Consider the following 26496-nt stretch of genomic DNA (forward strand, 5'->3'; position numbering starts at 1 on the left):
TTATTATATTTATAGCAAGCAGGCTCTTGCATAATATGTGATTTGTATAGCTCACACAGCTTGAATACTGTTGTCCATGACCAGCATAGAGTGATACATGCGTTACTAATTGCTCCAAGTCTTACGTTTTCTATTTATTCATCGATCTAGCGGTCACGCTTAAGATTTTTTTGTGGCCAAAATACAAAAACATCTTACTTAAATTTTCAGTATACATATAATTGTACCTTATAAAAAAAATCATTGTGGTTATATGGACCATAATACTATAAGTTATAACATATTCATTAATTATTCAACTTATTAATTAGTTAATTTAAAAGTTATGAAATTTAAATAAATTTGAATCAAACAATTTTTCATTTGAAGTTATTTCGTAATTTTATCAAAACTCTTAAGAATTCCTTATAGTTTAAAAATGTTGTAATTTATGTATGGTATTATTATACCGGCTGTCATAGGAAACAGTTTCATATATTAATTATTAACGTGTAAAGTTGTATGGTGTGGCATACAAATATAAATGCTGATGGTCGTTTTTAGATACTCTTCTAACAGAAGTACTATTTTTCTTTCTCTCTATTATGATTATTAAGAACCGAAATCCATTGGATATACTTAATTCTCGTTTTGTTCCTACATCATAACCTCCATCAATGGATTTATTTTATGCAAAGGCTTTTTATTCATGAATAAATCAATTAAAGTTCTACCGGAAACAATAAATATTTAAAATGTATAACCAAAAGTTTACTATTGACAGTTTTTAATTATGATAGAAAAAATTATATGGTTACTCTAAAGTCAGTCAAATTTTAAAGGAAGAAAGATTAGGTAAAATTAGTTTTTTTTTAATCGAATTAATCCATTCGATTAGTTTAAACTTCTAAATTAACTAATTAACTAAATAAAATGTTTAAAACGTTTCAAAACATGAGTAAATAATTACGGTACGTGATGTTCTATATTATTTAAAACATGACGTTATAATAATAATTAAGATTGTATACTAAAAATAAATTTTATTTATTCGTAGAGAAATTAACAATATGTATTAGCAATTATGGAGATAGAAACAACTAGAGTTTATAAAATAAAAACTAGAGAGCAGCGTTACAAACAGTGCTATTCTTTCATAAGATATAATAAGAATTCTAATAATTGTAATAGTAGTATTACGATTTAAATATTTATAGAAAAAAATCATGAGAAAACAACTTTTGTTTAGTGGATTATTTAAATGTAAAAGCCCGCGTGTACGTTTAAAAGAAAGTTTCTTCAAAACGGTCACACTGATTTTTACGGGCCAATCAGAGAGCGGTAATTCAATTACTTTATTCTAGAACAATCTTAAATCTTTTATCATTTAATCTGTGTAACTAAACAGTAAACACTAAACAGTTTCAATTAGATTTTCGTCTTATTTTGAATTTGTTCGTTGGTTCGTTTAATTAACCATTTAAAAAGTTGTAAAAGTGCTTAACTGTTTATAAAAGTGTTAAATTAAAAATTATAAAAAAAATTACACCTTAATAACTAAATAATTTTTGGTAGTTTATTGAAATAATCAACTGTAATAACAGGATTTTGGTTGAAATGTAATAAATACCATGGCCAGCCCGAGATCATTTTTACAAGAATGGTGTTCAAAAAAATCGCATTATGATCTAGTGAGCCAAAAGATTATTAGGTAAACATTGACACATTTCCTTCATTACTATTTTATGACAACAGCTCTCGTAGGCTTTGCTCATAGAGTAATAATATACTTAGTTTAGCTATTATTTGTTAATTTACTTATGTAGAAATTATGTTTTGTTTTAACCATTCTTGTACTTACTTGCCAATAACATTACTAATGATACTATGATAACTTACTATTAATATATAAATAACAAATAAATATATTAACATTTAAATCATGTTAGCCCTAATAGGTTTTTTACAGTTGATGAATGAGCTCGGTTTGATCACGTTAGGACAATAGCAGCTTGCAAAGCAGTATCAGGTTAGCTTTTTTATTCCTTTTAGGTAAAGTATTTATTTCTCTGGAGGTTTGGCGACGTAAGTTTGGTTAGATTTGACGATAGGGTAGCTGCAGGTCACTGCAAGTTGCGACTGAATAGTGAATGAACGCGACCGTTAATGCAACGAGTTTTCAGCTATAACTGAAGCTAAGTATGATCAGAAAAATTTGAAAACACCATCGTCTTCAGCGTAACAAAAACAATTAATATAAAAGAAATAAAAAAACAGTGGTTTAACAAAATTTGTTCCACTTTTTTAAAGTAATTTATTTAATTAAGCTAAAGATTAAAAACGTACACAGATTTTTGTACCAGGGAATGAACTGTCTTCGTCTATCGCTAAATAATATTATCCTTGTATCGATAGACGATGGTCTCAAAATAAATATAAGTAGCCTAATATGTTAGTATAAATACTAATACTAATACTTAGTAAAGGTTATGGTTTTGTTTTAATTACTCTTATAATTACTTCATCTTTTTGGCTTTGTCGCAATAAATATAGACTTCCCTTTCAAGTCTTTCATCACTTTATCTTTGGAATAATAATGAAGTAGTTTCCACATCACAGTATTATACCTATTAAATTCTCTTAAATCTTTGGCCAGAATAGTCTGTTAACAAGCAGATTAAAAAATTGCTTGGATTATGTATCAGAGAAAGATACTACTCAGTCTATCGCTAAGAAATATTATCTTTGTATCGATAGACGAGTTATAAAATAAAAAAAGCTAGTACAGTGGGGTCGGGACATAATGACGACGGAGCATATTGGGGAAGCGAGTTCACATGTTTATATTAATTATTACAATTGATAATGATAAAATAACTTTCAAACAATGATGTAGACTTTTTTTGTTTTTAAATAATATTTTTTTTACGCTACATATTATATACTTATTTAGAATTTATATTGTTTACTTAACTTAATTGGGAAAATATGTTAACTATTTACTTGAATGTCACCTTATTATATATTATCTATACCTATTGAACATTTCAGTTCTTTTCAGACTTTCTGTTCATTAAATAAATTAACGCTTTGATGCGAATCTGTAGAATGTAGTTGGTAAAAATATAAATATCGATAAAAGCATTGTAATGGCAATTATGTGCTTAAAATTGTATTTTTAGTATTAGGGTGGATACGATTATAGTAGGTCGTTAACTTTGTACTAAACCATTCAGAGCAGTAAGTTTTATCCTTAGTATTCAGTTCACCTAATTTTGCTAATTCCCTTAAAATGGTTTGAGAAAGTGGTTTATAGATATATCGGTTGACACAAATGTTGATTATCAATTTTTTCATATTTTGGTGTAATTATTGCTTAACTCAAAACTATTTGTTTCCTCCCCTAAGCTTATAATGTAATTTTTAATTTGGACTAGTGCTTCAATAGCTTGTGTATGAAATAGTTTGTAAACCTGTGCTAAAATAACATCTTTACCTGGAGTTTTAGAGACAAAATTATATTTTTAATTTCCTTAAAATTTGATTTTCTTAAAAATAGTGAATGATTTATGATTTATTATTATTACTATTATTATTATTATTTTATATCATCAGTTATCATGTTAATATATTCAGTAAAATTATATTTTGGCATATACTCTGACAAATAACCGAAAAAAGCGTTATTTACTTAGTGTTACCAAAAAAGCGTGGGAATGGGGAAGGAATAGGGTTTTGATTGAAGATAGGGGTAGGAGATATGAGATAGGGGGCGAAATATATTTGGTACTTCAACGAGACATGAAAATGCTCTTTCGTGGTTGCAGCCTGGCTGAAAAATGTTTTTGATTGACTTCTAAACGATAGGAACTCATGATTTTTTTATAGTATTAATCTGCTTATTTATGTAACTTTTAATAGTTTTTTTTCTATAATAATTAGAAAATTATGAATTGTGCTCTTTTAGGAAATACGCCTACTATTTTGTTGCAAACCTTAACGAGTTAAACACCAGAAAAATCAGTGTATCAGGGTTAGTATGTTAGGTGTAGTGTATAGTGTAGTGTATCTATCGGAAGAAAAGATTCCAAACTTAAAAACATCTGAAGTAACCAAGGTCAAAAGGTTGAATAGGTTAAGTTAGTATGGTGTATTAATTTTGTATCAATAATTGTAACTAGTAATGTAAAATATTTAAATTTCACGGATGCATTACTATAAGTTAATACTTTTTGAATTTTGCAGGAAGTTCAGATGTAAATGCTGTTGTGTTGTACATGAAAATTGATCAATCGATTGGCACAGTTTAATGGGAAAGTATGTAAAAGGAGTTGTAAAGTAGTTGTCTTGCTTCTGGTATATTAAACAACTGTTATGATTTTTGCTAATAATATTATTTTAGTTGTTTCTGAAATGTTAATATATGTGGCTAAACTTTGAAAAAATATGGTATTTTCATAGTCTTAATTATGCTAGACTTTACTGCTCGCACGTGTGGTTGAAAATTGAACCATATTCAATTATTAGGGTAAGATGTTACAAGTATAACAATTATTTATAATTGTTATATTTTGATTTTGTACTCATGTAGCAGGTCTATAGATCAGAAATCGTACTTAATAGGTTCTATATTAGGCTATAAATTTTAAAAAGTTCAACCCTTATCCTTGAAAATTGAGAAAAACACCAATGAAATGTACATATTTTTCAGTTCAAAATTACAGCGCTTTAGGATAATTTTTTAATGGCCAAATTAGCTTTAATTTTTTAGAATATTCTTATAAAGTACTATCGATAAATGTTGATCAACAAGAAAAATATCATAAAGCATTTTCCCTAGAAGAGGTGGAAACTTTTTCTTTATATTAGATTTTTTAGTATAGATTTTTAGTAAAATTAAATTATAGGTAGATTTAGAATGGGGCTATAACTTATAAGGCTTTCTTTGTTTTTTTTTGATAAAGAAGAAACCTACAACTCAATCTATTGCTAAGAAATATTACACTTGTATCGATAGACGAGTTATAAAATTAAAAATAGCCAGTATAGTGGGGTTAAGGCATATTAAGATCATTTACCATCAGTTATTTACAGTTTATAAGTTATTTTTATTTTTGTCGCATTTTTTGTTTAACTATAGAAATATCGACACAACAATAGCAACTTCAAAAAATACATTTATCAATATTATTCTGTCATCTACAGCTTTATATCAAAGTGCTTGTTTGTAAATTATTTTATCACTTTCAGTTATAATAATTCCTAAAAAAACTAATAATCTGGAAATCTCTATTATGTATTATTACAAATATGCTACAATAATGCACCTGAACTAAGAAACGGCTAAAGATCATTTTGAAAACATAAATATTCCTCTTGTGGTCTAAAAAAAACTATTGGAAGAGTGTAACGCGTTACCAGTGTGTGCTAAAAAATACATAATATTGAATACTAAAAAAAAAATTATTTTATCGTTACTATACAAGGAATTACAGGTTGTGGAAGAACTCCCATGTAAAAAATTATTCTGTTATAGGTTCATCACTATGGTATTTTAGAACAAGAGGACCAATCGTCGGTTATACACTCACAGATTTTACACATTGCACTTTGTAAAAGAAACTAAGAGTTGTCAGGGTGCATGTGTAAGTTTGTATGCATGTAACCGAAAAATCATCAAATTCTGTTGCAGACCGCTTGGCTGCTAATAGAATAAACAATTTAAGATATTATTGTATATGGTGTTCTGTAGTCCAGTCAATGACATGTGGCAGATATGGAAAATCTTATTCAGTTTTCACCTTTTTTTTATTAATATTATTACAACTACTAAGACATAAATCGTAATTATTGTATCTATTGAACAGATATGTATATAGCTGTGATCTATTAACAATGATTCATTTTATTCATTATCGTTACAATAAACTGTATGTCTTAACCTTTCCTGTCTAACAGGACTTGATACATAATATACCTTGTCAGACAGGAAAGATTTAATTTGTTGTCCAAAATTACGTATAAGCTGTAAAGTTTATAACAAACATTACATAAAATTTGATATTACGCTTTAATACTGTAATTGTTAGCTGGAATTTTTTGAGCCCATTTGGTGTAGCTTTTTGTGGTTTTTGTTAAATCATAAATAAGTGAAATTATTATCGTTAAGCGTTTTATTTCATACTAGTACTATCTGACAAATTTGAAATAATTTTTTAGCAATATTTTGATAGTACATAATTTTTATAATGTCTAAACCTTAAAGAACCCTAATCATTAAATACATCATGATACTAATTGGCATTTATAAAAACTGTTCCCATATTATTAATAATATTAAATAGCGAGTAATTATTTTATTCGTGTATACATTTTTAAAATTGTAAAGCAACTGTTTGTTATCAATATTCCTTATCTCTCTTAATTGTCTTATCTTTTATCAGTCACAAAATGTCACATGGCCCTTCGCATTATTTAACAACTTAACAATTTTGAGTTTTGACTTTTACAATTTACATTTTTCGAATATTAGTTTATTTATTTGCTCTCGAACCAAAAAAAAAAACGTCAATTTAAAATGTTATGATTTAAATCATTGGTTTTTTTCATTAATACTTAAAACGTAAGCAAACCCTTTTTCTATTGTTCAGTAAACTTTAATCAGAACACGACCTATAAATTAAGTACAATAAAAAATGTTTCCATTAAAATTAATATACCTGTAATTGTGTTGAACTCACTTATAGTTACGATTTCCTATGCTTAATGTCGTTTTAACAAATGTGTTTAATTAAATTCTCCAGGTGGTTTTGGATGTTGTGGTGTCAATTTAAAATCGCCTTGAGAGAAATCGTAAGTGCTTCTACTCTTAAAAGAAGTATGGAAAATCTAGTGAAAAACGCTTTACCGCTCGGTATTAAAGTAAAGCATATCAGTGTGCAGTGCACGATTGTGGCGGCTGAAGCAGATTCCGATAACGCTGCGTGCAATACTTCTTTGGGCGACGACGAAAATAACGACCTTGCAGATTTGTCAACTGGCAAGCGTAAGATTTCCAACTCTCTGGAATCTAGTAAAAAACACAAAAAACCGAAATTAAACCCTAAACAAGCACGACAGGGTATCTTGAATTACAACGAAACGTCATACTACTTTGAAAATGGCCTGAGAAAAGTCTATCCGTACTACTTCACCTTCACCACTCACACTAAAGCCAGATGGGTAGGCAGAACTCTGCTCGAAGTGTTTGGTAACGAATTCCGTGCACATTCTTCCGAAGAGTATGAAGATCACATTAAAAAAGGATCGCTGACCATAAATAACGAACGGGTAAGTACCGATTATGTGTTGAAACACAATGATTTGTTATCCAACATTGTCCATAGGCATGAAGTGCCGGTTACGAGCGATCCAATCGATATAATTTATTTAGATAAAAACATTGTCGTCGTCAACAAACCCGCTAGTGTGCCCGTTCATCCCTGCGGACGTTACAGACACAACACGATGGTATTTTTGCTGGCCAAAGAACACAATTTAAAAGACTTGAAAACCATCCACCGCCTCGACAGGTTGACCAGCGGCGTATTGATGTTTGGCAGAACCCAAAGTATGGCACAAAAACTCGAAGAGCAAATACGCAACAGAGTGGTCGAAAAGCAGTACGTCTGTCGAGTGGAAGGTGAATTTCCCGAATCTGTCGAATGCGAAGAACCCATCGAAGTGGTTAGCTATAAAATTGGCGTGTGCAAAGTGTCTCCAAAGGGAAAAGTTTGTTCCACGTCTTTCAAACTGATTGGCTATAATAAAGAATCCAACACGAGCATTGTAAAGTGTTCGCCGCATTCTGGACGTATGCACCAGATCAGAGTACATTTGCAGTACTTAGGATATCCGATTAAAAACGACCCGTTGTACAACGACACAATATTTGGTCCAGAAAAAGGGCGTGGTGGTGATTTTGGCAAAACCGACGAGCAGCTCATCAAAGAGTTGATATTCACGCACAACGCTGAGAATTGGTCAGAAAACGAGAAGGACTCTCTTTCATTATCTACCAATGACAATTCAATTAAGCCAGACTTGGTTACGTCCAACACCGACAGAAAACAAGAGCTAGACCCGTGTCGCACACGAGACGTATGCACACAGACTGATTATGAACCACCAGATTCGACATTTGATCCGATCAAACTGTCTGTCGATCCGTATTGCAAAGAATGCAAAACCCGCTACCGAGATCCAAAACCCAAAGACCTTATTATGTATTTACACGCTTATCAGTACAGCGGCCCCGACTGGAAATATGAGACGGTAATGCCTGCTTGGGCTGATGTTAACTGGAAGGAACCATGTTAGAAAAAAAAAGTACACTTTTTTGTAATTTTTGTTATTGGTATTTTTTTTTTATTATAATTGTTAACTAGTATAATATTATGACTCCAACGGTTTTTTCTTGCATTCGATTTTAATTATTTAATTTGGTAAACTTGTTTGTACGTTATGTTTGCAATAAGACCCAGTGAAACCTTTGAGGTTGCCTCCGTCTAGAGATATGCCTGTGTTGACAATTTTTTAACTAACCACCGTCTTATTCATATGCTTGTCCGTTGTAAAGATTCTTCGAGACAATAGTTAATAGTAAATAAAAAAAAAAACGATACATTATTCTTTTGCTATGAATGCTAATTATTTTATAGCAATTGAATGGCAGTCAAACACTTGACAAAGCCAGCAGGTATACTCACATTCAAATAAACCCTTTGATAGGGAAATGTAGCCAGCAAAAACTATTTTTTAGACAATAAATATATTAATTACCAGACCTTTTCTTTTTAATTTAAGGTCCAAGTTATGTAACGATAAATCCCTTTAGTGCGATTCATTTTAGTCCTAAATTTTGATTAGTTTGCTGCAGATAGTAAATATTTCACAGAATAGTTTGAGCGATAAATGACTGTTTTTATTAAACATTTCTAATAGTAATAATAATAATAGAGTGGAATTTTTTATAATATACGAAATTTTAAAAATATGTAAAAAAATAATTATACTAGTAATAAAAAAATCATCAAGTCATGATAAAACTAACACATAACAGAAAACATCACATAGAACAAATCTAATTGTAAAATATTTAACTAATATAATTATTGCACTATAATTAATATAATAGAAATAATATACAAATTAGTTATTTAAATTACATTCGCCAACGTATTAAAATTATTACATAAATATAATAACCAAAATTTATGAAGATTTCTTCTTTTTTTTTAACACATAAATAAAAATAACGCACACAACCTTTTTACAATTAAAATTACAAAGAATTTATTACAGTTTTTAAAAGGAATTATCAGTGTTACATTATTATAAAAAAACAAGAACAAAATTTGTTTATTGAGATGACGCTTTATTTAATGACTGATCAATAAATTTCCTAAAACAAAAATACACAATTAATAAGTACAAATAAATTTTAATAATAAATATATATTATAAAAAAAAAGTTTTTGGGGTTTTTAATTAATTAGTTTGAATGTTTTTTTGGAAATTTTGTAAAAAAAAAAAAAATACTGTTTAGTTAACAGATGGCCAATATTATTTAGTTAGAACACCAGATGACAAGAAGAAAATGATTTTACAATTTTTTTTGTGCTCAACAAAAAACTTGAGAGAAAAAGTAATAATAAAATATCCAAAAAGAATAATTAAAAGAAATCATTTAATTGAAATATTATAAATTAATTTTAATTTATTTATTTAATTAAGTTAAATAAATATAAACATTTATTTAACGACTTAATTTTTTAGCAATTTTGTTGTAATAAAAACCAGAACATTATCAAAAGAAGTACCTAAGTAAATTATTTAAGACAGTAAGTAAAATTGTATACTTATGAAAATGCATTTTAATTAATTAATCATTTGTTGTTGTTTAAATACAAGTTGATAAAAAAATTCTTTGGTAACGTATTACCTAAATAAGAATTCAATTACCGAATAGTTTTTAATTTAAATACAAATGGAAATAATTAAAGACCATAACATTAAATGGATTTGAGTAATAAATCAACTTCATTTTTGAAGTTTTATTTTAAAAAGGCAAATGAAAAAGCATAGCGAAGTTTAAAGTAATAAATTATTTCAAATGTAAAAAAAAAAAAAATATATATAGTAATTAAGAATTTTTTTCAATAAGTAATAACTATTTTTTGATGCACTAAATAAAAATGTATTCTAAATAATTCATGATTTGTTAATTATTGTTTGTTATTTAAATAGATATGCCTAGGCTATGTGAAGGCTAAATTTATTTACTTTGAAAAGTTAACGTAACCTAATGTGGGGGCAAAGACCCGAAGGGACTTTTTACCTCCGTACTGTATAGGAAACAACGGGTAATTTTCTTAATTATTTATTTTATTTTAACGACAGATGGAATAAATAAATTATTTTAATTTTCAGTTTTATAACGTACCTGACTTTATTTCCCAAATCTTTATCTCTGCATATGAGCTTGTGTCCAAATTTGAGTTCGGCATCGTATAACTGTAGTTCATTGGTGGCGTTGCTTCTAGATTGCATGAGACTATTGTACAGCTGCAATGCGATCAAACAATTATTGTAATATTTAAATATTACATTTTAATATTTTTTTTTTTGTAGCTTTCAGAAAAAATACCTTTTGCCCTAGTGTGTAAGGTATCACAATATCATCACGTGCGTGCAATATCAGAACAGGCATTTTAGTAGTTTTCAAGTTTTCTTCGTTATCGAACACGATGCCGTTTTCTCCGACAGGATCGATTATGAAAAATTCGAACCACGGTAAGAGACGATGAAACTGTAAACAACAAACAAATTTTAATAACGTCCTATAGGAAAAAAACCAATGTAAGTAATTAGACTCTCACTTTGGTAAGCGGATACTCTCGAATTTCTTCACTTATTTTAGTGAACGGCGCTTCCAATATGAGACCATTCGAATACAACCCTTCTTTCTCTAGCAACGAAAAAGCGTGAGAACTTATGCTACGGAAAGACAAAAAAAAAATAAGTTATTTAAAACGGAACAACTATAAAACAATGTTTAAGTAGAAGCAAAAAACCAGAGCACCTATTTTAATATTATAATATTTATTTATTTATAACAGACTTCAATATAATATGTATATTATAGATTGTATAAAATTGAATAAAATATTATTATCAAAGCGATAAATTTCTAATTTATCCGTTATAACAATAAAATAAACAAGTGAGAAGTGATATTATTTTATTTTTAAAATTAAATATAAAGTAATAGTTTCCGAGACGGCAATTTTTGTTAACTGATTTAAAAACATGTTTTTGAATTTTCAATAAAAAAAATTTACCCAAACACAGGTTTTAGTAATTTTTTTGCTTTTTGTAAAACGTTTAGTTGGTCGTTTTAAAACTGAGTGAAACTTGTTTCAAACATGTCTTACAATGATTAAAAATAATACACAAAATAGGTGCTTTGTTTGATATTTTCTGATATATAAAATTATGTATCTTATCAAAATGTTTACCCAGTGCCTAAGGAATGACCCCAACCAAAAATCGGTGAGCCGTTAGCGCGACTATGAATCCATCTGAATACTTCCATGACGTCGGTAACGACACCGGCTTCACTAATGGTAACGTCAGTGGAATCGGCATAACCTTTAAAAGAAAAACAAACGCAAGCATTAACACAAATTTCAGTGGCTGCTATACCAGTGGGTCACAATACTTCTATAATCTACGGCTATAACGTGGCAGTTGACATTTCTCAGTACACCGTACAGCTGGACCCGATGTTCGTTCGCTCGTGTACCCGAGTTGCCGTGCATGTATAAGATGATCGGTTCACCGTGCCCTAAGAGTTGTTCGTAGCTGTCTTCGTCTTGTTCGTACTTCTCCAACAGTTTCGTGGGCAGCACGTGCCTTAAACAGACCATTTAACAACATTATTGACACCAGTGTTTGGAATTTAAAAATATTAAAACATTTTTTAATTCTCTTTACTCACCAGAGTCCTAAAGTCATGTTATCTGTAGTTTTAATGTAGAAGTTTCGAGTTCCTCGGAGACCGTAGTGCTCGGGATCACTATAGTTGACGTTAGGTGGCAAACGCACTGAAATTCAGGAAAACGTTTATTCAATTGACCATAACATGTATAATAATATTTTCAGTAATACAGTAATAATTATGGTTTACCTCCCGGCAAAGATTTATAATAACGTAACATATATTGAAAACAAATTAATTAGATAGTCAAATATTATTTTTATATATTATATTTGTTCGTATGTTGAATAAAATAAAATATATACAAAATAATTAAATAAATATACACGTGTATGTTGATCAGTGATCTTATTTATTAAACCTAATTTTGTTATTAAATTTTGATTTTTTATAATTCGCATTTAATAGAATGCGAGTTGTAGAATTACTTTTTTTTATTTATATACTTTAAAGGATAATTTTTTAGCATCTAAATTTTTTAATATTGTAAATGATAAAATGTTTATGTTTTTTTTTAAACATAAACTTTATACAGGGTGTTCAAAAAGTTCGAAAACGGTCAATTTTTAGAGGCGTTATTGATTTTTTTTTCAAATTTTGACTTTTGGATGTTGGTAGGTGTTATTATATGCACATTTAAGGCTTAAATCCAAAATCTTACCTTAAGTAGTTTGCGCATGCGTGGTATCAACTTTTGAAATTTAAATCAAATTTTTTTAGATATTCTGTTAGATTATTAATTTTAAATCATAGTTCAGATATTAAATTACACATCTGATACAAGCCACATCAAATTATCTGACTTGTACATACTTTAAAATTCTTTTGAATTGAGCACTAACATGAACTTTAAATAGCAATAACTTTTGAACTGTATGATATTAAAAAGTGTTTTTAACATTTTTTACTTTTAAATATTAATTGCTAACAGAATATTTAAAATATATGGGGGTTCCCATTTAAATTTCAAAAGTTGATGCCACGCATGCGCAAACTACTTAAGGTAAGATTTTGGATTTCTGCCTTAAATGTGCATAAAATAACATCTACCAACATCCAATGGATTCAAAATTTTAAAAAACCAATAACAGCTCTAAAAATTGACCGTTTTTTAACTTTTTGAACACCCTGTATTTAACATTTAAACAAAAACTATAAGAATTAATTTTTTTAATTTTTAACAAAAATGTATACTTAAAAAATCATACAATAGTACAGATTATTGTAAGGTTAAACCAACGCGCGTCATTCTATTTGTCAAATCAACACAACAATCCCCATTTACGTTTTAAAATTATAAAAACATAATTATTGAAAATCAACCAAAATCATTAATGTAATACAACAAGTGTCTTAGCACATAATCTGTAGTGAAACTTTTTTTTTTTTAAAGGAAAAACCCAAAAAAGGGAGGAAATTACTTTTTGGCTGTTGTAAATTTCTAGGTTTCTATATGTGTGTTAAACAAACCTCCTTAAAAACAGACCGCATGCAATCATTTTAATGATAATTAAATAAGTGTTGTGTTGATTTCAGGTGTAACAAATATATAAATCAAGTGTAATAGGCCGCCGTCTTTGATCATCTATCCGGCGGCAGTTTAACTGACTGAATAAGCAACGATAATTTTCAAAAAATTTACCATAATTCAAAAATATCATTCCCCTCTGGAGTGCGGGCGAATAACGGAACACCACTGGTATGACTACAAATATGAGCAGCAGTAGTATGCCCACAAAACTGGTCGTTATGTAGCATGACCTGAGAGCATAAAAAACAAAAATTAATAATCACATTTTAATTTAACACGCGACACGATAATAAAATTATTATTATTATTAAAAATATTACAACACAAATGATTGATGATCGGTTTATGATTAACAAAAAAAACATGTTCATTACACGACGTGCATGGAGGAAAATATGTACAGACATAATGTAAGTGTGTGTTGTAAGTGTCGAAAAACTGGTCCAAATTTTGGGTCAATTTTGATCCAAATCACCAAGTTTTTTGACCCGGTTTTTATACCATCCCCCTCCCCTTTTAAACGAACACACATAGTATATTATAACACTAACGATAATTGATAATGTTAAAAAAACTATACACGACACAGGCGTTTTGTTTAGTGTGTGCTTTGGAGCTAAAAGGAAAAAAAATAATAACCCTATACAAACAGATGACCCGTGTGGACGAATAAATTAAATAATAGATAATTGTCACTGGGTCATTTTTTCTATTCACCATAGACAACAACAAAAGCTACTGGAAACGTTAATCAGCAAAAAAATGTAAAAACGATTTGTCAAAACTACAAAAGTCGTCGATTAATAGGACTTATATTCTGATAGGTTAACCGAGTACAACCAAGTAAACTTGTAGAAAATAACAAAAAAAATATATTAAACACATTTTAATGTCGAGTTATGCGCACTTTTTTACAGATATGAGATATTGTTCCTGGAACTAAATATCATTTAGTTCGTTCCACGAACATATCTTACAATTTTTTTCATGGACTTTTTTAACGAGTTCAAAATCAGTTTAGCCATTCAGAATGCTGTTAATCGTATCAATCAAAAATAGCTTTAATGAAAAAGATTGTAAATTCCGACTTGATACGGTTGTCGTTTGGCGAATAAAATAACATTATAGTTTATTTATTATTTATAAATTCATTCATCATGTTAACCTTACTAACCTTAGGTACCTATATATTTTTTAAGTTTGATAATTTAAAAATTGTATCTATTATTATTATTATTTACTACTTAGACAATTATGCACTTTTTTTAGTTATCGCTTCAGCGATATAAAAACGAGCAGGGAAACAGAGTTTTTTTTGCAAACTATTTTTTTTTTTTTAATTTTTTAGCATCTTAACTACAGTATTCTATTAGGTCCCTTCTCCAATGTATTAACGTTCTGTAAAGGACTAAAAAAAAAATTAACTATGTAAAACCCGACCTACAGGACGTGTAGGTAATAAATTAATTTATTACCATTGTACGAACATTGTCCGGCTACTTCACTAGTAGGTCAATTACCAAGTCAATCTACACTCTAAAAAAAACTACTTTTAGATGTTAAAATATTATCATTAGTTAATTTGTAATCGATTTTATGTACTAAAAATCGACGACTGTCAAACCAGTGAACAAGAATAGATATAAAAATAAGTTAATAAATAGTGTATCGGGCAACAGTTTGAAGCATAATATTGAGTAGTTATTAATTAGATTATTCTTCACTTTATCCAATACAAATGAGTCGACCAGCCGCTATCAATCACCATTTATTTTATTTTTTTGGCAAGCCCCAGCTTCTTCTTCGGTGTACCTATCTTAATTTCCCTTACAAAAATCTATCGCCCCTATTGAATTATTATGGAATCCATTTATGAATCAGACAATTGGTTTTGCACATTTTGAAAAAAAACATGTAGCTTTTTGGTTAGAACTCGTCAAGTTTAAATAACGACTAATTTGATAGATTTGGCCAAACTATAATTAGTCGTGTTAATTATTATTATTATTAAGTTAAATGTTTTATCACACGTAGACCACTACCAACTATTTTGCAAACAATCCCACCATATAGAACGTTTTTTTTTTATGGTTTTGCTAATAATAATAATGACCATGTTTGAAATGTATACTTTTTGGGTCGTGCTGAATAATATCAACAAGTACTTTGAACCCGAAAATTTAATATGGTACAATTGCATTTTTGTTTTAATTATGAAGAGATAACGTGTGTCGAGAGTTATGTAATAGTTTTGTTTACAATATTTTGTTTGTACCTAACTAAATAATACCTCAAACATAGTACATTTCACACACAATGTAATATTATGATATATTATTTATCTGCGATTCAATTTAATATCGTGTCCCTATAGTAGTTAGTGACCTCTATAAATGGTAATATTATTTTATGAAATTGCACAAAAAATATAATATTATATACAACCAAACTTGACTACATTAAGCTGAAAGCGTATCGTGCAAATCTAACGTTATTAAGCGCAAGTCATAAAAGTGTTAAAACAAGTACATCGAAAGGGGAGAACCTGGATAGCAAAGCATAAAATAAAAGTAAATTTTGAGCACATTTTTCAACAAAAAAAACATTTGATTTTCAACTATCCAAAAACCATTTTCGACTATGTAAACCAGGTTTCCGCCTTGATAAGCATAACGACAATATGGAACAATACACGCTAAGTGAGAGGCGGATTGAAGCGTCTGGGACTAATATTTATATTACATCCTATTTATATTTACACCTCAAACATTTTTTTATTTGCTCTCAGTCCGCCTCTTGGTTTTTTTTTTATAGACAATACAAACACAAACAAACGGCATTACATAATATTATTATGAACACAAAAACAATGATTTTTTTTTCTCCTATTCCACACGAGCATCGCGTGGGATCCGCCGATAGTGTACACACAGCAGCTGCTTAGCGTTGTTAATTAATTAATAATGATCAGTGAGATGGGCGAGGATGACGTATGACGTGCTGATGGCCATACGTGAAAGGTTTTAATAAATGTTTTAAAGATGGATTACTTACGCAAAATAACAAATTAACGCGATTATCGTCACAGGTTTCAGAAATGAAATCAACAACATGCACGATGCCATTACTCGGATATATGTAGATATATATATATGTAGGTAGGTATGTGTATTTTTTTTTTTCACAGCACGATGAACCTAAAAAAACGGGTGCTTGCAACAATATATTTAGAGTACAACGACAACGACAATCCTGTAACATAATATGGAATTCCATTCCAGTCAAAACGAGTTTCAACAAACAAACAAAATTACAGTCGGCAAGTCTAACAATGTTTTGACTTCGCCACAAGCATGTACAAACATTACTTTCCGTTATTTAAGTATTGTAAATGACACGGTGATATCACGTTTTTGTGAAATAATTTCCAAAATATAGGGTGGTTCAACAATTTTGCAATTTGTTGGTTTTTATTTTTTTAAAACACTGGTTTATGTTTTATTTTACAATAATCTAAAACCACCTTACTATCATCTTTCTAATATTTGCCTTTCTTAGTATTTTCTAGACCCCTGACAGCTTTTATTCTATTGACTTAAATAGCAACGTACGTGATAATATAATTTAATTTTCATATCAGTTAAGAACAATTTTCTGGAGATTTTGACTGTTCTATAACCAGTTGTGGATGATTACTTTTAAAGTTAGTCAAGTTTAAAATTTAGGACAGTATGGCAATTATTTTAAGAGAAAATGAATGTCTTATCATTAACGAATCACGCTATATATTTTGATAATTATAACAAAACAACATAACATCGCTATGTCGTTTACTCAGTGTGAAAATCGTACATACTATTATAATATAATTAAATATTTTTAAAATTATGATAACTACATAAAAAGTTGACATACCGTATATTACGATAGTATTATTGAATTTCGCTTACAGTAAAATAATATTACTTATTTAACTGAAATTACCAAAGTGGTTACAACAAACAACAATTATTCTCATCGTCGTTTCGATTAAGAAACTAATTGGTAAATGGGACGTAACAAGTTAAACGTTTATAGATGCCAATAAAAAAAATGTATAAACAGATGGCAACCGCACAACTGTCTACAATTTTTCATTCTTGACCTTAGTAGTATATACTACTGACCTCCATTTTAGAATATTATTGCATAATAATTTCCACCATTTGACTTCATTTTTACCCATAGACAACTAATGATTTTCTTTTGTATCGCAACGTGTTAATTTATACATAACAAACTACGGTCGGTTATCTCCAAAAAGGAATGTTATAATATTCATAAATAGTAATCCTGATTAACGACCTATTAATACTTGTATACGGTTGAATTTGGCACGGTTTTGGATCAACACAAACCGTAAGATGTTTACCTATGATTGGCAACACTCCACAAAGTTTGTTAACATTTCAGTTATTAATAATAAACGGATAGGTTTAAATTTATTGGCAACTAGAGATTTCAAGTTGATACCTATGCATATTTAAAGGTGATTGTAAAAAATAGGACGGTTTAAATGTGTCGAAAAAATTCTAACATTGTTTTAATTCGACGAAGAAAAAAATTAACAGAAACACCAAAAAATAATAATTTAACTACTATAAATGTAAAATAAATGAGTGACTGTAGAAAAATTACATTTTGAAATGAATGCACATTTTTCTTATTTTATTTTTATTAGAAGTAAACAAGTACCTATTGAAAAATACTGCGAAAATAATCCAATTGTATCGCTAAAAACAAAAAAAATGTCACCATAAAAAAGATTTCTCTGGACTTCTAGGTATAACCGTAATCAATTACTGTTACCTATATTGTTCCCTAATCTATTGATAATAATTTATATTTTATTTTTACAATTTATTAACTAATAAAAACACACCGTATACAAAATAATTATTAAACTTTAATACTTTCCCGAGCTTCTAATGATTTTGGTAAATTTAAACATTTTAATTAAAATCCCAAAATTGTTGGGTAATAATATAAAATTAACGTCATGTCCGGTTAATCAGTTTCACGTATAATACTATCGGTTAAATACATGATTTCTATTTCCTGTCCATCAAGGTTTCGGTCATGACAGATTTTACCGTGAATCATCAATTAAATTATACTGGTTAAAATAAAAATCATAAAAACACCAACAACATTTCCCGAGTAGCGAAGAAATTATTTGAAAAATGTATGTCAAACGTTATATTATGTTGTAGTTGTAAGTCATGTTAAATAAACTATTTTAAAAACAACATTAAATATTTTATGTGTAGGTAACGTTTATAAATACGTTGGTTAATCGGTTAATGCAATCTTTCAATGACATAAAACGTTTTTAAAATAAATTTATAAAAATGTATGCATAAAATATTAAAACATTTTCTTTGCTACTTAGGATGGTAAGAAGAGTACGGTCTGTCTATTGTTTTATTTACAAACAAAAACAACTGTTGCCGTTGTAAATGTGAGCATGTAATATTATCGTTAAAAAAAAAAATATACATACAATACGTGACCCACGCCAAATATTCTGTTAACGTTTATTTAATAAAAATTAGTAAACATTTGCAAAACCACCAAGCACAGCTGTGATTCCCAATTGTGATAAAGAGAGTAATGCAATAATTGTGTTCTTCGACACCGTTTACAATCTTTTAAATATATTATGCAATAGAAAACAAATATTAGTTTACTTGTGTGCTAAACTAAACATAGGCAATGTGTATTATATTATTTATTATCAAGAAAAAAAGTTAGGTACCTATCGTAGTTCGTAACTAAGCAAAGTGAACGTTTTGCTTTTTAACTACAAAGATAATATTATTAATTATAAACACTTATTAAGATGTTTTTATAAAAGTTTAAATACATCTTAAGAACATTTACAATCTATCGTTCGTACTTATTGTTTATAAGGAATTTATATGTTCCTATCTAATATGAAAAAACTGTTTTAAACTTTCAGAAAAACATATTATTTCAGTGACAAAGACAAACTAGGTTTGACTAGGGCTCGGAAGTCGGTAAATTTGATATAGTTTTTTACAAAATTCTAACAAAAACTGGGAGTTGAAGACCAAAAATCCGTTTAAGAGAAAAAAAAAAGATTTTAAAATTGTAGTTTTACATTAAAATCAATACATTCCACATCCGCCACTCCATAACATTTATTCTATTTATTAAAAAAATTTTTAATATTTTTCGACTAAATAAACAAAATATAATTTTCAAATACCATTTTGAAGGTTTTTTGGGACAACAACTTCCGAGTCATAGAATTTTTACCTAAACTCCATCGTGCATAATTTCTGTGCAACTTTTTGTGCCACTGAATAAGTTTTTTGAATAGTTATTCAAAAACTCGTGAACAATAATGGAGAATTAAATTTTAAAAAACCCATATTTTTTTAAGAAAATATTTAATTAGGTCTCACGTGATAGTTTTGATTTAAATATTTTCTTACTCTATTGTGTAAAAATTAGATAAGTGTGTGCTAGTTGTAAAGTTATATCACACTAAAACCTGCTATTTTCTTTTACAAATATTATTAACGAACAATTTTTGTTAAAAATAACTTTAACCTCAAGTTATATAAAACTTTTTCAAGTGGATATATAAATATAAAAACATATTTTAATGCCTTCTGGTTTCGCCTAAGCAGATTTGATATTAACTTGTAACTTCGACCAAAACATTATCATTAGCAATAGACCAAACATTTTTAAAAAAAGTCCCCCAATTTTTTAAGTGAGCAATTATAAATATAAAGAATAAGTATTTTAATAAACCGCGTTTTAAAATTAAGTTCATATAATTATTTTTATGAAAAAACTTTTATGCATATCCGAGTGAAGTTCTAACCGATTAAACTAGAAAACTTGAGTGGGCTTTGACACTTATTTTTAACATTTTTTTAATATAAAATAAACATTTCTGAATTCGATTAAGTCAGAATTTTAATAAATATTTTAGGTAAAAATTAGCCTTGCATTCTAAACTATGTTTAAGGAAAAATAATTTTTTCAAACATTAATAAGAAAAACAATTTTATTTAGTCATGTCACTCGCTACATTTGCTAATCAAAACAATCAACATAAAATATGGCGAAAGCATGCTTTAAGCATACGTATCTACTATATAAATGACACTTTGTCGAGGTCAAAAATAAGAACAAAAAGTAATATAATTACTTGATTAATAGATTAATTGATTAATAGAAATCAATTGTTATTATAAAATTCATAATAATTAAAAACACGTACCGTTTCAAACAGCCTTTACAGGACATCTTCTAAAATATGGGTATCTAAAAAGATCAAAAATAAATAATTAATTACATTATTGGTTACCAAGTTGGGAGGGGGTGGAAACAAAAAAAGTGGTTGAGATCACATTCTATAAAAATAATATTAAAAAAAAAACATTTTAATTTCTTATTAAACCCTATGCTGTACAAGATATTGAGTGGCCCATGTTAAAAAAATCACCCTATATTGTGTACGATTACGGTGTGATCGATTTAACGTAAGCCATTGAGGGTTTCTCTTGGACGACAGATTTGTGTTATTTTCCAAATGTTATTCAATTTTTTGAATTTATGAAAAATACTGAAATCGTTCAATGACCACTTTTGAGTTAATTTAAAAGTTATCAGCGTTGAAAAGTGTAGACGAAGAGATATAGAGGTTGCGCACACCATTTGGCCGTCATACTTTTCTCGCCTTGCCTTTAAAATTCTAATGGTCCTTCTCGCCAGTTTAGTTCAATTATTTAAGTGTAGGCCAACATTTTAGAATAAGCTATAATAAAATCTTTTAAGTCAAACTGATGGGAAAGACCGTTAAGGTAATTTTTCCAAAAACTGGTTACCAACATTATTTTTGGCAGATGATTTTGCTATTTGAATTTGAAAATTGATAAATTATGTTAAATACAAACTTTAAATTATAATTAAAACATTAAGAAAAAAAATTATTGTGAAGAAAATTAGTTTCTTTTGTTCATTACAGTGTACACAGTGAATTATTTTAGCATACATTAATATTTGACCTTCAGGCTTCCGAGTACACAGAAAAATTTGTACAAATGGATTTATATTATATAAAAAAAAATCAGCAGCTAAAATATAATAATTATCTAATTAACATTAAAATATTCTGATAATACTGATATTAAGTTACATAATAACTCTTGTACTCTTTACCGTGTAACCCGTTTTTTTTTTACCTACTAATTATATTGAAACCTATAAATATATAAATTTAGTAAACAGGAAAAATTGTACATAATCATTTTCTATCTTGAACTAACATATGAAATATTTCAGCCCGTAAAAAGTATTAAAAGATTAATTTAGGGCAGACAACTATAGTTCTAAAAAGTTCATATTATGCAAACAGATATGCACTAAAAACAATAACGTTCTTTTTAAACAACAATTACATTTTTAAAAAGCTTTTAAAAAATAAATTCAGAACTTGTATCAGAATTAATGTACTTTCTGTAATTTTTTTTTTTAAACAAAAGAAATTTAGAAAATGCTTATTTTTAAGATCTGTAAGATCGAGCGTAGTAATTGTAAACAAAAAAGCAAAAGGTAAATGCAATCTTTTCAGAGCAGTCGAAAGGGTAACAAATTTATTTAAACTGCCTGAAATTACGTATCCTAAAAGAGACCATTCTAACAAATTATTATCAGTTTTAATAAAACTATACAAAAAGAGCATGTTTATATAAATATAAACAAACCCAATGGCCTTTGTTAAAATTATTTAATAAACTTAATAATAATTGTGTGCAAGATTTATGGAAATATATTTTAAAATGTTAAAAATTATTGTAATACTTTAGCAGGTTTTTTTAAATAGAACTTGTTTTGCCATTACTTTGGGAACAATATCTCAAATACTACAAAACCGATTATTTATTTTATAATTTTTTAGGTTTATTGTACACTAGAAGATTCTATTAACACACCGGTATTCTCTTAAAATTATTGAAGTTTTGTAGTTTTCCTTTTTGAAAATATGTTTGTTTAATATGATATAATACAATATATAGAAATTTACAATTTAAGCTTTATCAGCTTCCAAAACTTAACTTGTAGGATATATATTTTTATTAACTTCTTAACCTTTATCTGCGTGCCTCACTCAACTCCACTTCACCTTCCCGTCCTAAATTTTAAGCTTAAATAACATTAAAAATAATTATTTAAAACTGTTAAAATCAGTAAATTGTTATTAATATAAAAATCAAATTAAATAAATATGCTACCATTTAAGTTTCAAATGTTTTTAAATACTAAAAAGATAAAAATTGGGATATTGTTTAATATTGTAATATTACATAAACAAAATTGTTTTCATTAAGAAAAACTACAAAATTAACTTTCAATTGTATTTTAAGGGTTAACTTATGTAGATGTCATTAAAAGAATCACCTGGTATATGATTGTCTTTGAATAAAAGTTTTATTGTTTTATTAATAATTGTATTTTTATATTAAATTAATCATCATTCTTTAATATTTTAAAATCTTTTGTTCAAGAACTGCTTTTAATAAGTATGTATTATAAGCCTACAAAAGCTTATTGATAATCGTTCAAGCAGTTTTTTGAGATTTTATGGTCACCACAAAATAAATCAATTTTAAAAACAACCAAACGTTTGCAATATAGTGTTTACTCACAACGGGTTTTACTTGTTCGTGATAGTTTAAAATAAAAATATCTCTTATGAAATCAAAAGTGAATGCCTTTTTCTAGGAAATGATGTATCCAATTTTTAATAATAATATTTCCTCCACAATGTCTTAATCTTTAGATTTCATAATAGTTATTTTTGTTTTGTAAACTAACATGGATCCAGTAAAACACAAGCTACGTAACTATGTTACAGTTAAAATGTGAAAAAATCTTGTAAAAAAAATATACTAGCAACAGAAGTCCATTATTTACTGTAGGTACTAATAAATTAATTACACAGTATCTAGTTTAAGTTAAACCTTAAAATTGTTCTAAAAATTATAATAAAAACCATAATAAATCTAATAAATACGTTGAACGTCCTTTTAGGATATTAACTTAAAGAGCTATAAGCACATGGCACAAAAAAGGGAAAGGGGCTACGGGAGGCTGAGCCAAATCGACTTGTCTTCAATCTCCATAGAAAATATTAAAAATTATACCTAGTGATAAATAGTTTTTTATTTACAGCAAAATTTGATCTTTGGAAAAATTAGAAAATAGACGTGATAGAGAAATTTTGAAGCCAGTTATGGGTTTGGTGAAGTCCAAAATAATTTGAATTCAAATTAAAGCGTAATTAATGAATTTAAGTGTGATATTATGTAATAGTACAAAAATTTTCTCTTTAAATTATTAGCCAGATATTAAGCTATCGTGTTATTTTATAAGCTAAATAAACTTTTAAATACTTGGGATACTACATAACTCTTTCAGAACACACTCACTGAATATTATAGTTACCTCAAAGTACCTAAAGTAGTAGTAGATATGATATACAAGAAATAAAATACAAATTTGATTAAAATAATTAACTATTGAACTCTAAATAAAATTTACCTGTCATTACTTTTGTATTAATCTATACATTTTCAAAGTGAATCAAATAAACATTGAAATTAATTCAAGTTTCTTTTTCTGAAATGTTAAAAAAGACAGTAAGAGGCTCCCACCCGAGATTTTTTTCCTGTTTGAGCCACTGCGTTAAGCATTACCCATTAACCTTGAGTTAACATGAATCCAATTGAGTGTCTAGTTAAACTATTGATTTTCATATAAAGTAGCTAACGATATGAGCAAACATCGCAGTAAACTACCGCAATCAGGAGTCTACAAGCCGAGGATTTGTTTGTTTCGGACAAACTTTGGTAATATTATCATTTTTAACTTCGGGACGATAACAACAAAAAAAATAAATAATTCAAAAATATTTACTCACTCGAGAGAAATTGTATAGTCATCGGCTCATGCTGCTGCTTTCTGTACCTGTACTGTTGACAATTAATAATAAAATATAATTATTATTATTATATTATATTATTCTTATTGACGGTGATGATAATATTATATTTGTCCACTGTTGAGCACACTATTTCCGGATTTGTCGTTGCACCGACAATTGTGTTTTTTCCCCAATAACGATAAGTATTAATATTACAAAATTAGATACCTTACTATAATTTGTCGGTTAGAGATATTATAATATTTTTTTAATTTAATTAATTTGATTTTTTTTTTTTTTTTACTTTTACCCAGAGTGCCGACGGTCGACGCTTATCAATGTATGAACGATGATTACGACCGGAGCGGCGGCCAACACTGAATTTTAAACAGGTAAACTCAGTTGCGCCAGCAGCTGCAACTGTGGTTTAACAAACCCACTCTACACAATCAACAATAATAATAATATATATTATTATCACACACACACACGGTCGCCGCCACGCAGATCCCCACTTACAAAACATAAAAACGCTCAAATATAATATTTTTCAAACGTCAATAATTATTAAACATTTCAAATTTCAATTTTCAATGTTACCTTGTCGGGACGGTTCATTGTATTCGTACACGGTCACAGCTGGCGTATAAGACAAAATCCACGATTATGATCAATTATTATAATAATAATATTCGCAGCGATAACATTATTTAACATTCGAATACTATAGAATCTATATAATAAGTATGATATTTGCTAATATTATGATATGGTCATTGGCCAATACTTTTATAGGTAGGTCGGTCCACCTACTTTATCGTTGTCGGTAATAATTTGTACGCCAGAAAAAAAAATTCAACCCGTTTTATTATACGAACGACTGATATAATTATTGCACGGTTGTAGGTAGTTGTAAAAAAAAGTATGAATTTGAAGTACAACTAAGTGCTTCTAAATAAAATAATAATTCATTTAAGATGTTTTTCACTGAACACAAATCTATCAGCATATTACTATAGGTAGGCCGTAGTAGGTAGGTACAGTTATATTTTAAATCGCCTCTACAGTTGTGAACAATTATACCGTTTAATAGTATTTTCAGCGAATTCTGGAAGTTTGAATAATTGTTCTATACTATATTTCAAATAGAACTAATCACAGAATTATTGTAGAATTTTCGTTTATTTTAATAAAATTAAATTTAAAAAATCCTAATTTTTGTTAGTAAACTGTTGACATACCTAACCTAACCTAACCATCTATGGTATAAAAAAAATATCACCTAATTATTAGAAAAATACCTATTCTTAAGCCGAATTCGGCTTCAGCGACAAAGTCTCTAAAAAAAAAATATGAATTTTGGTTCTTATTCCAAAATTTTGTCGTACAACTTATTGTAATCAAGACTTAAAAAAAAAAGTATAACACATATAAATTTCGCATGCATAATAGGTACTATAATTAAAAATATATTAACAAACATTTCATTGTTTTTGCCATTTGAACACTATTGTATTCATAATGTGTTTAATGTAGTAATTAGTAAAAATGCATTAATATAATATTATAATTTGTATTAAATTAAAAAAATTCACATAACATTTCATGTTTTGAACAAGTCTGAGAATATATTAAACAACTATCTAGTGTAAAAAATAATATTTACTTTGTTTTCTGAAAATTAGGGATTTCAGACTTGTGCCCTTTCTCGAGAACACTATCAATGTTAATATTACCTATGTGCATTTTTGTCCTAACATAAGCCTGCATTATTTAGGACACAATAATATTAGCTATTCGTTTGCGTGCTACCTACAATGACCTACTAAATAAATATATACCACTCGTAGGGGTTGACCAACCGTTGACTGCTTGTTTATCGATTATTTGTGAATTGTGACCCATGTTATGAGATCTGGCAAAAGCGATATTATGCCCTGC

General features: G+C 28.2%; 2 protein-coding genes across 8 annotated transcripts; one reads left to right on the top strand and one right to left on the bottom strand.

The window, feature by feature from the left end:
- The first annotated feature begins 1513 nt into the window (after positions 1-1513).
- On the top strand, positions 1514-8944 carry LOC126839798 (pseudouridylate synthase RPUSD2-like). Of its 4 annotated transcripts, none has more exons than XR_007685975.1 (3): positions 1514-1690; positions 4225-4296; positions 5516-5899. XR_007685975.1 is itself a non-coding variant. In XM_050575209.1 (3 exons), the coding sequence occupies exons 2-3, from the start codon at positions 4289-4291 to the stop codon at positions 8335-8337; spliced, it is 1563 nt and encodes a 520-aa protein (XP_050431166.1). In that variant the 5' UTR covers positions 1522-1690; positions 4225-4288; the 3' UTR covers positions 8338-8944. The 4 variants fall into 4 exon arrangements, 3 of the variants coding, with proteins under 3 accessions (XP_050431166.1, XP_050431167.1, XP_050431168.1); XM_050575209.1 differs by lacking the exon at positions 5516-5899 and adding an exon at positions 6783-8944 and having other exon boundaries at positions 1522-1690; XM_050575210.1 differs by lacking the exons at positions 1514-1690; positions 5516-5899 and adding exons at positions 4075-4118; positions 6783-8944.
- LOC126839799 (lysophosphatidylserine lipase ABHD12) lies at positions 8919-24942 on the bottom strand. Of its 4 annotated transcripts, XM_050575213.1 has the most exons (12): positions 24784-24942; positions 24553-24604; positions 20851-20894; positions 16605-16802; positions 13662-13780; positions 12020-12125; positions 11741-11934; positions 11538-11670; positions 10899-11016; positions 10667-10828; positions 10463-10584; positions 8919-9421 (listed from the first exon to the last, which is right to left on the bottom strand). In XM_050575213.1, exons 4-12 carry the CDS (start codon positions 16673-16675, stop codon positions 9379-9381), a joined length of 1068 nt encoding a protein of 355 aa, XP_050431170.1. In that variant the 5' UTR covers positions 16676-16802; positions 20851-20894; positions 24553-24604; positions 24784-24942; the 3' UTR covers positions 8919-9378. The 4 variants fall into 4 exon arrangements, with proteins under 4 accessions (XP_050431170.1, XP_050431169.1, XP_050431172.1 ...); XM_050575212.1 differs by having other exon boundaries at positions 24553-24942; XM_050575215.1 differs by lacking the exon at positions 16605-16802 and having other exon boundaries at positions 24784-24941.
- Positions 24943-26496: the final 1554 nt, after the last annotated feature.

This window comes from Adelges cooleyi, unplaced genomic scaffold, assembly GCF_023614345.1.
Source record: "Adelges cooleyi isolate 19-005CV unplaced genomic scaffold, UGA_ACOO_1.1 ACOO_flye_CR_arks_rails_tigmint_CR_PRNA_307, whole genome shotgun sequence".
Lineage (NCBI taxonomy): Eukaryota > Metazoa > Arthropoda > Insecta > Hemiptera > Adelgidae > Adelges > Adelges cooleyi.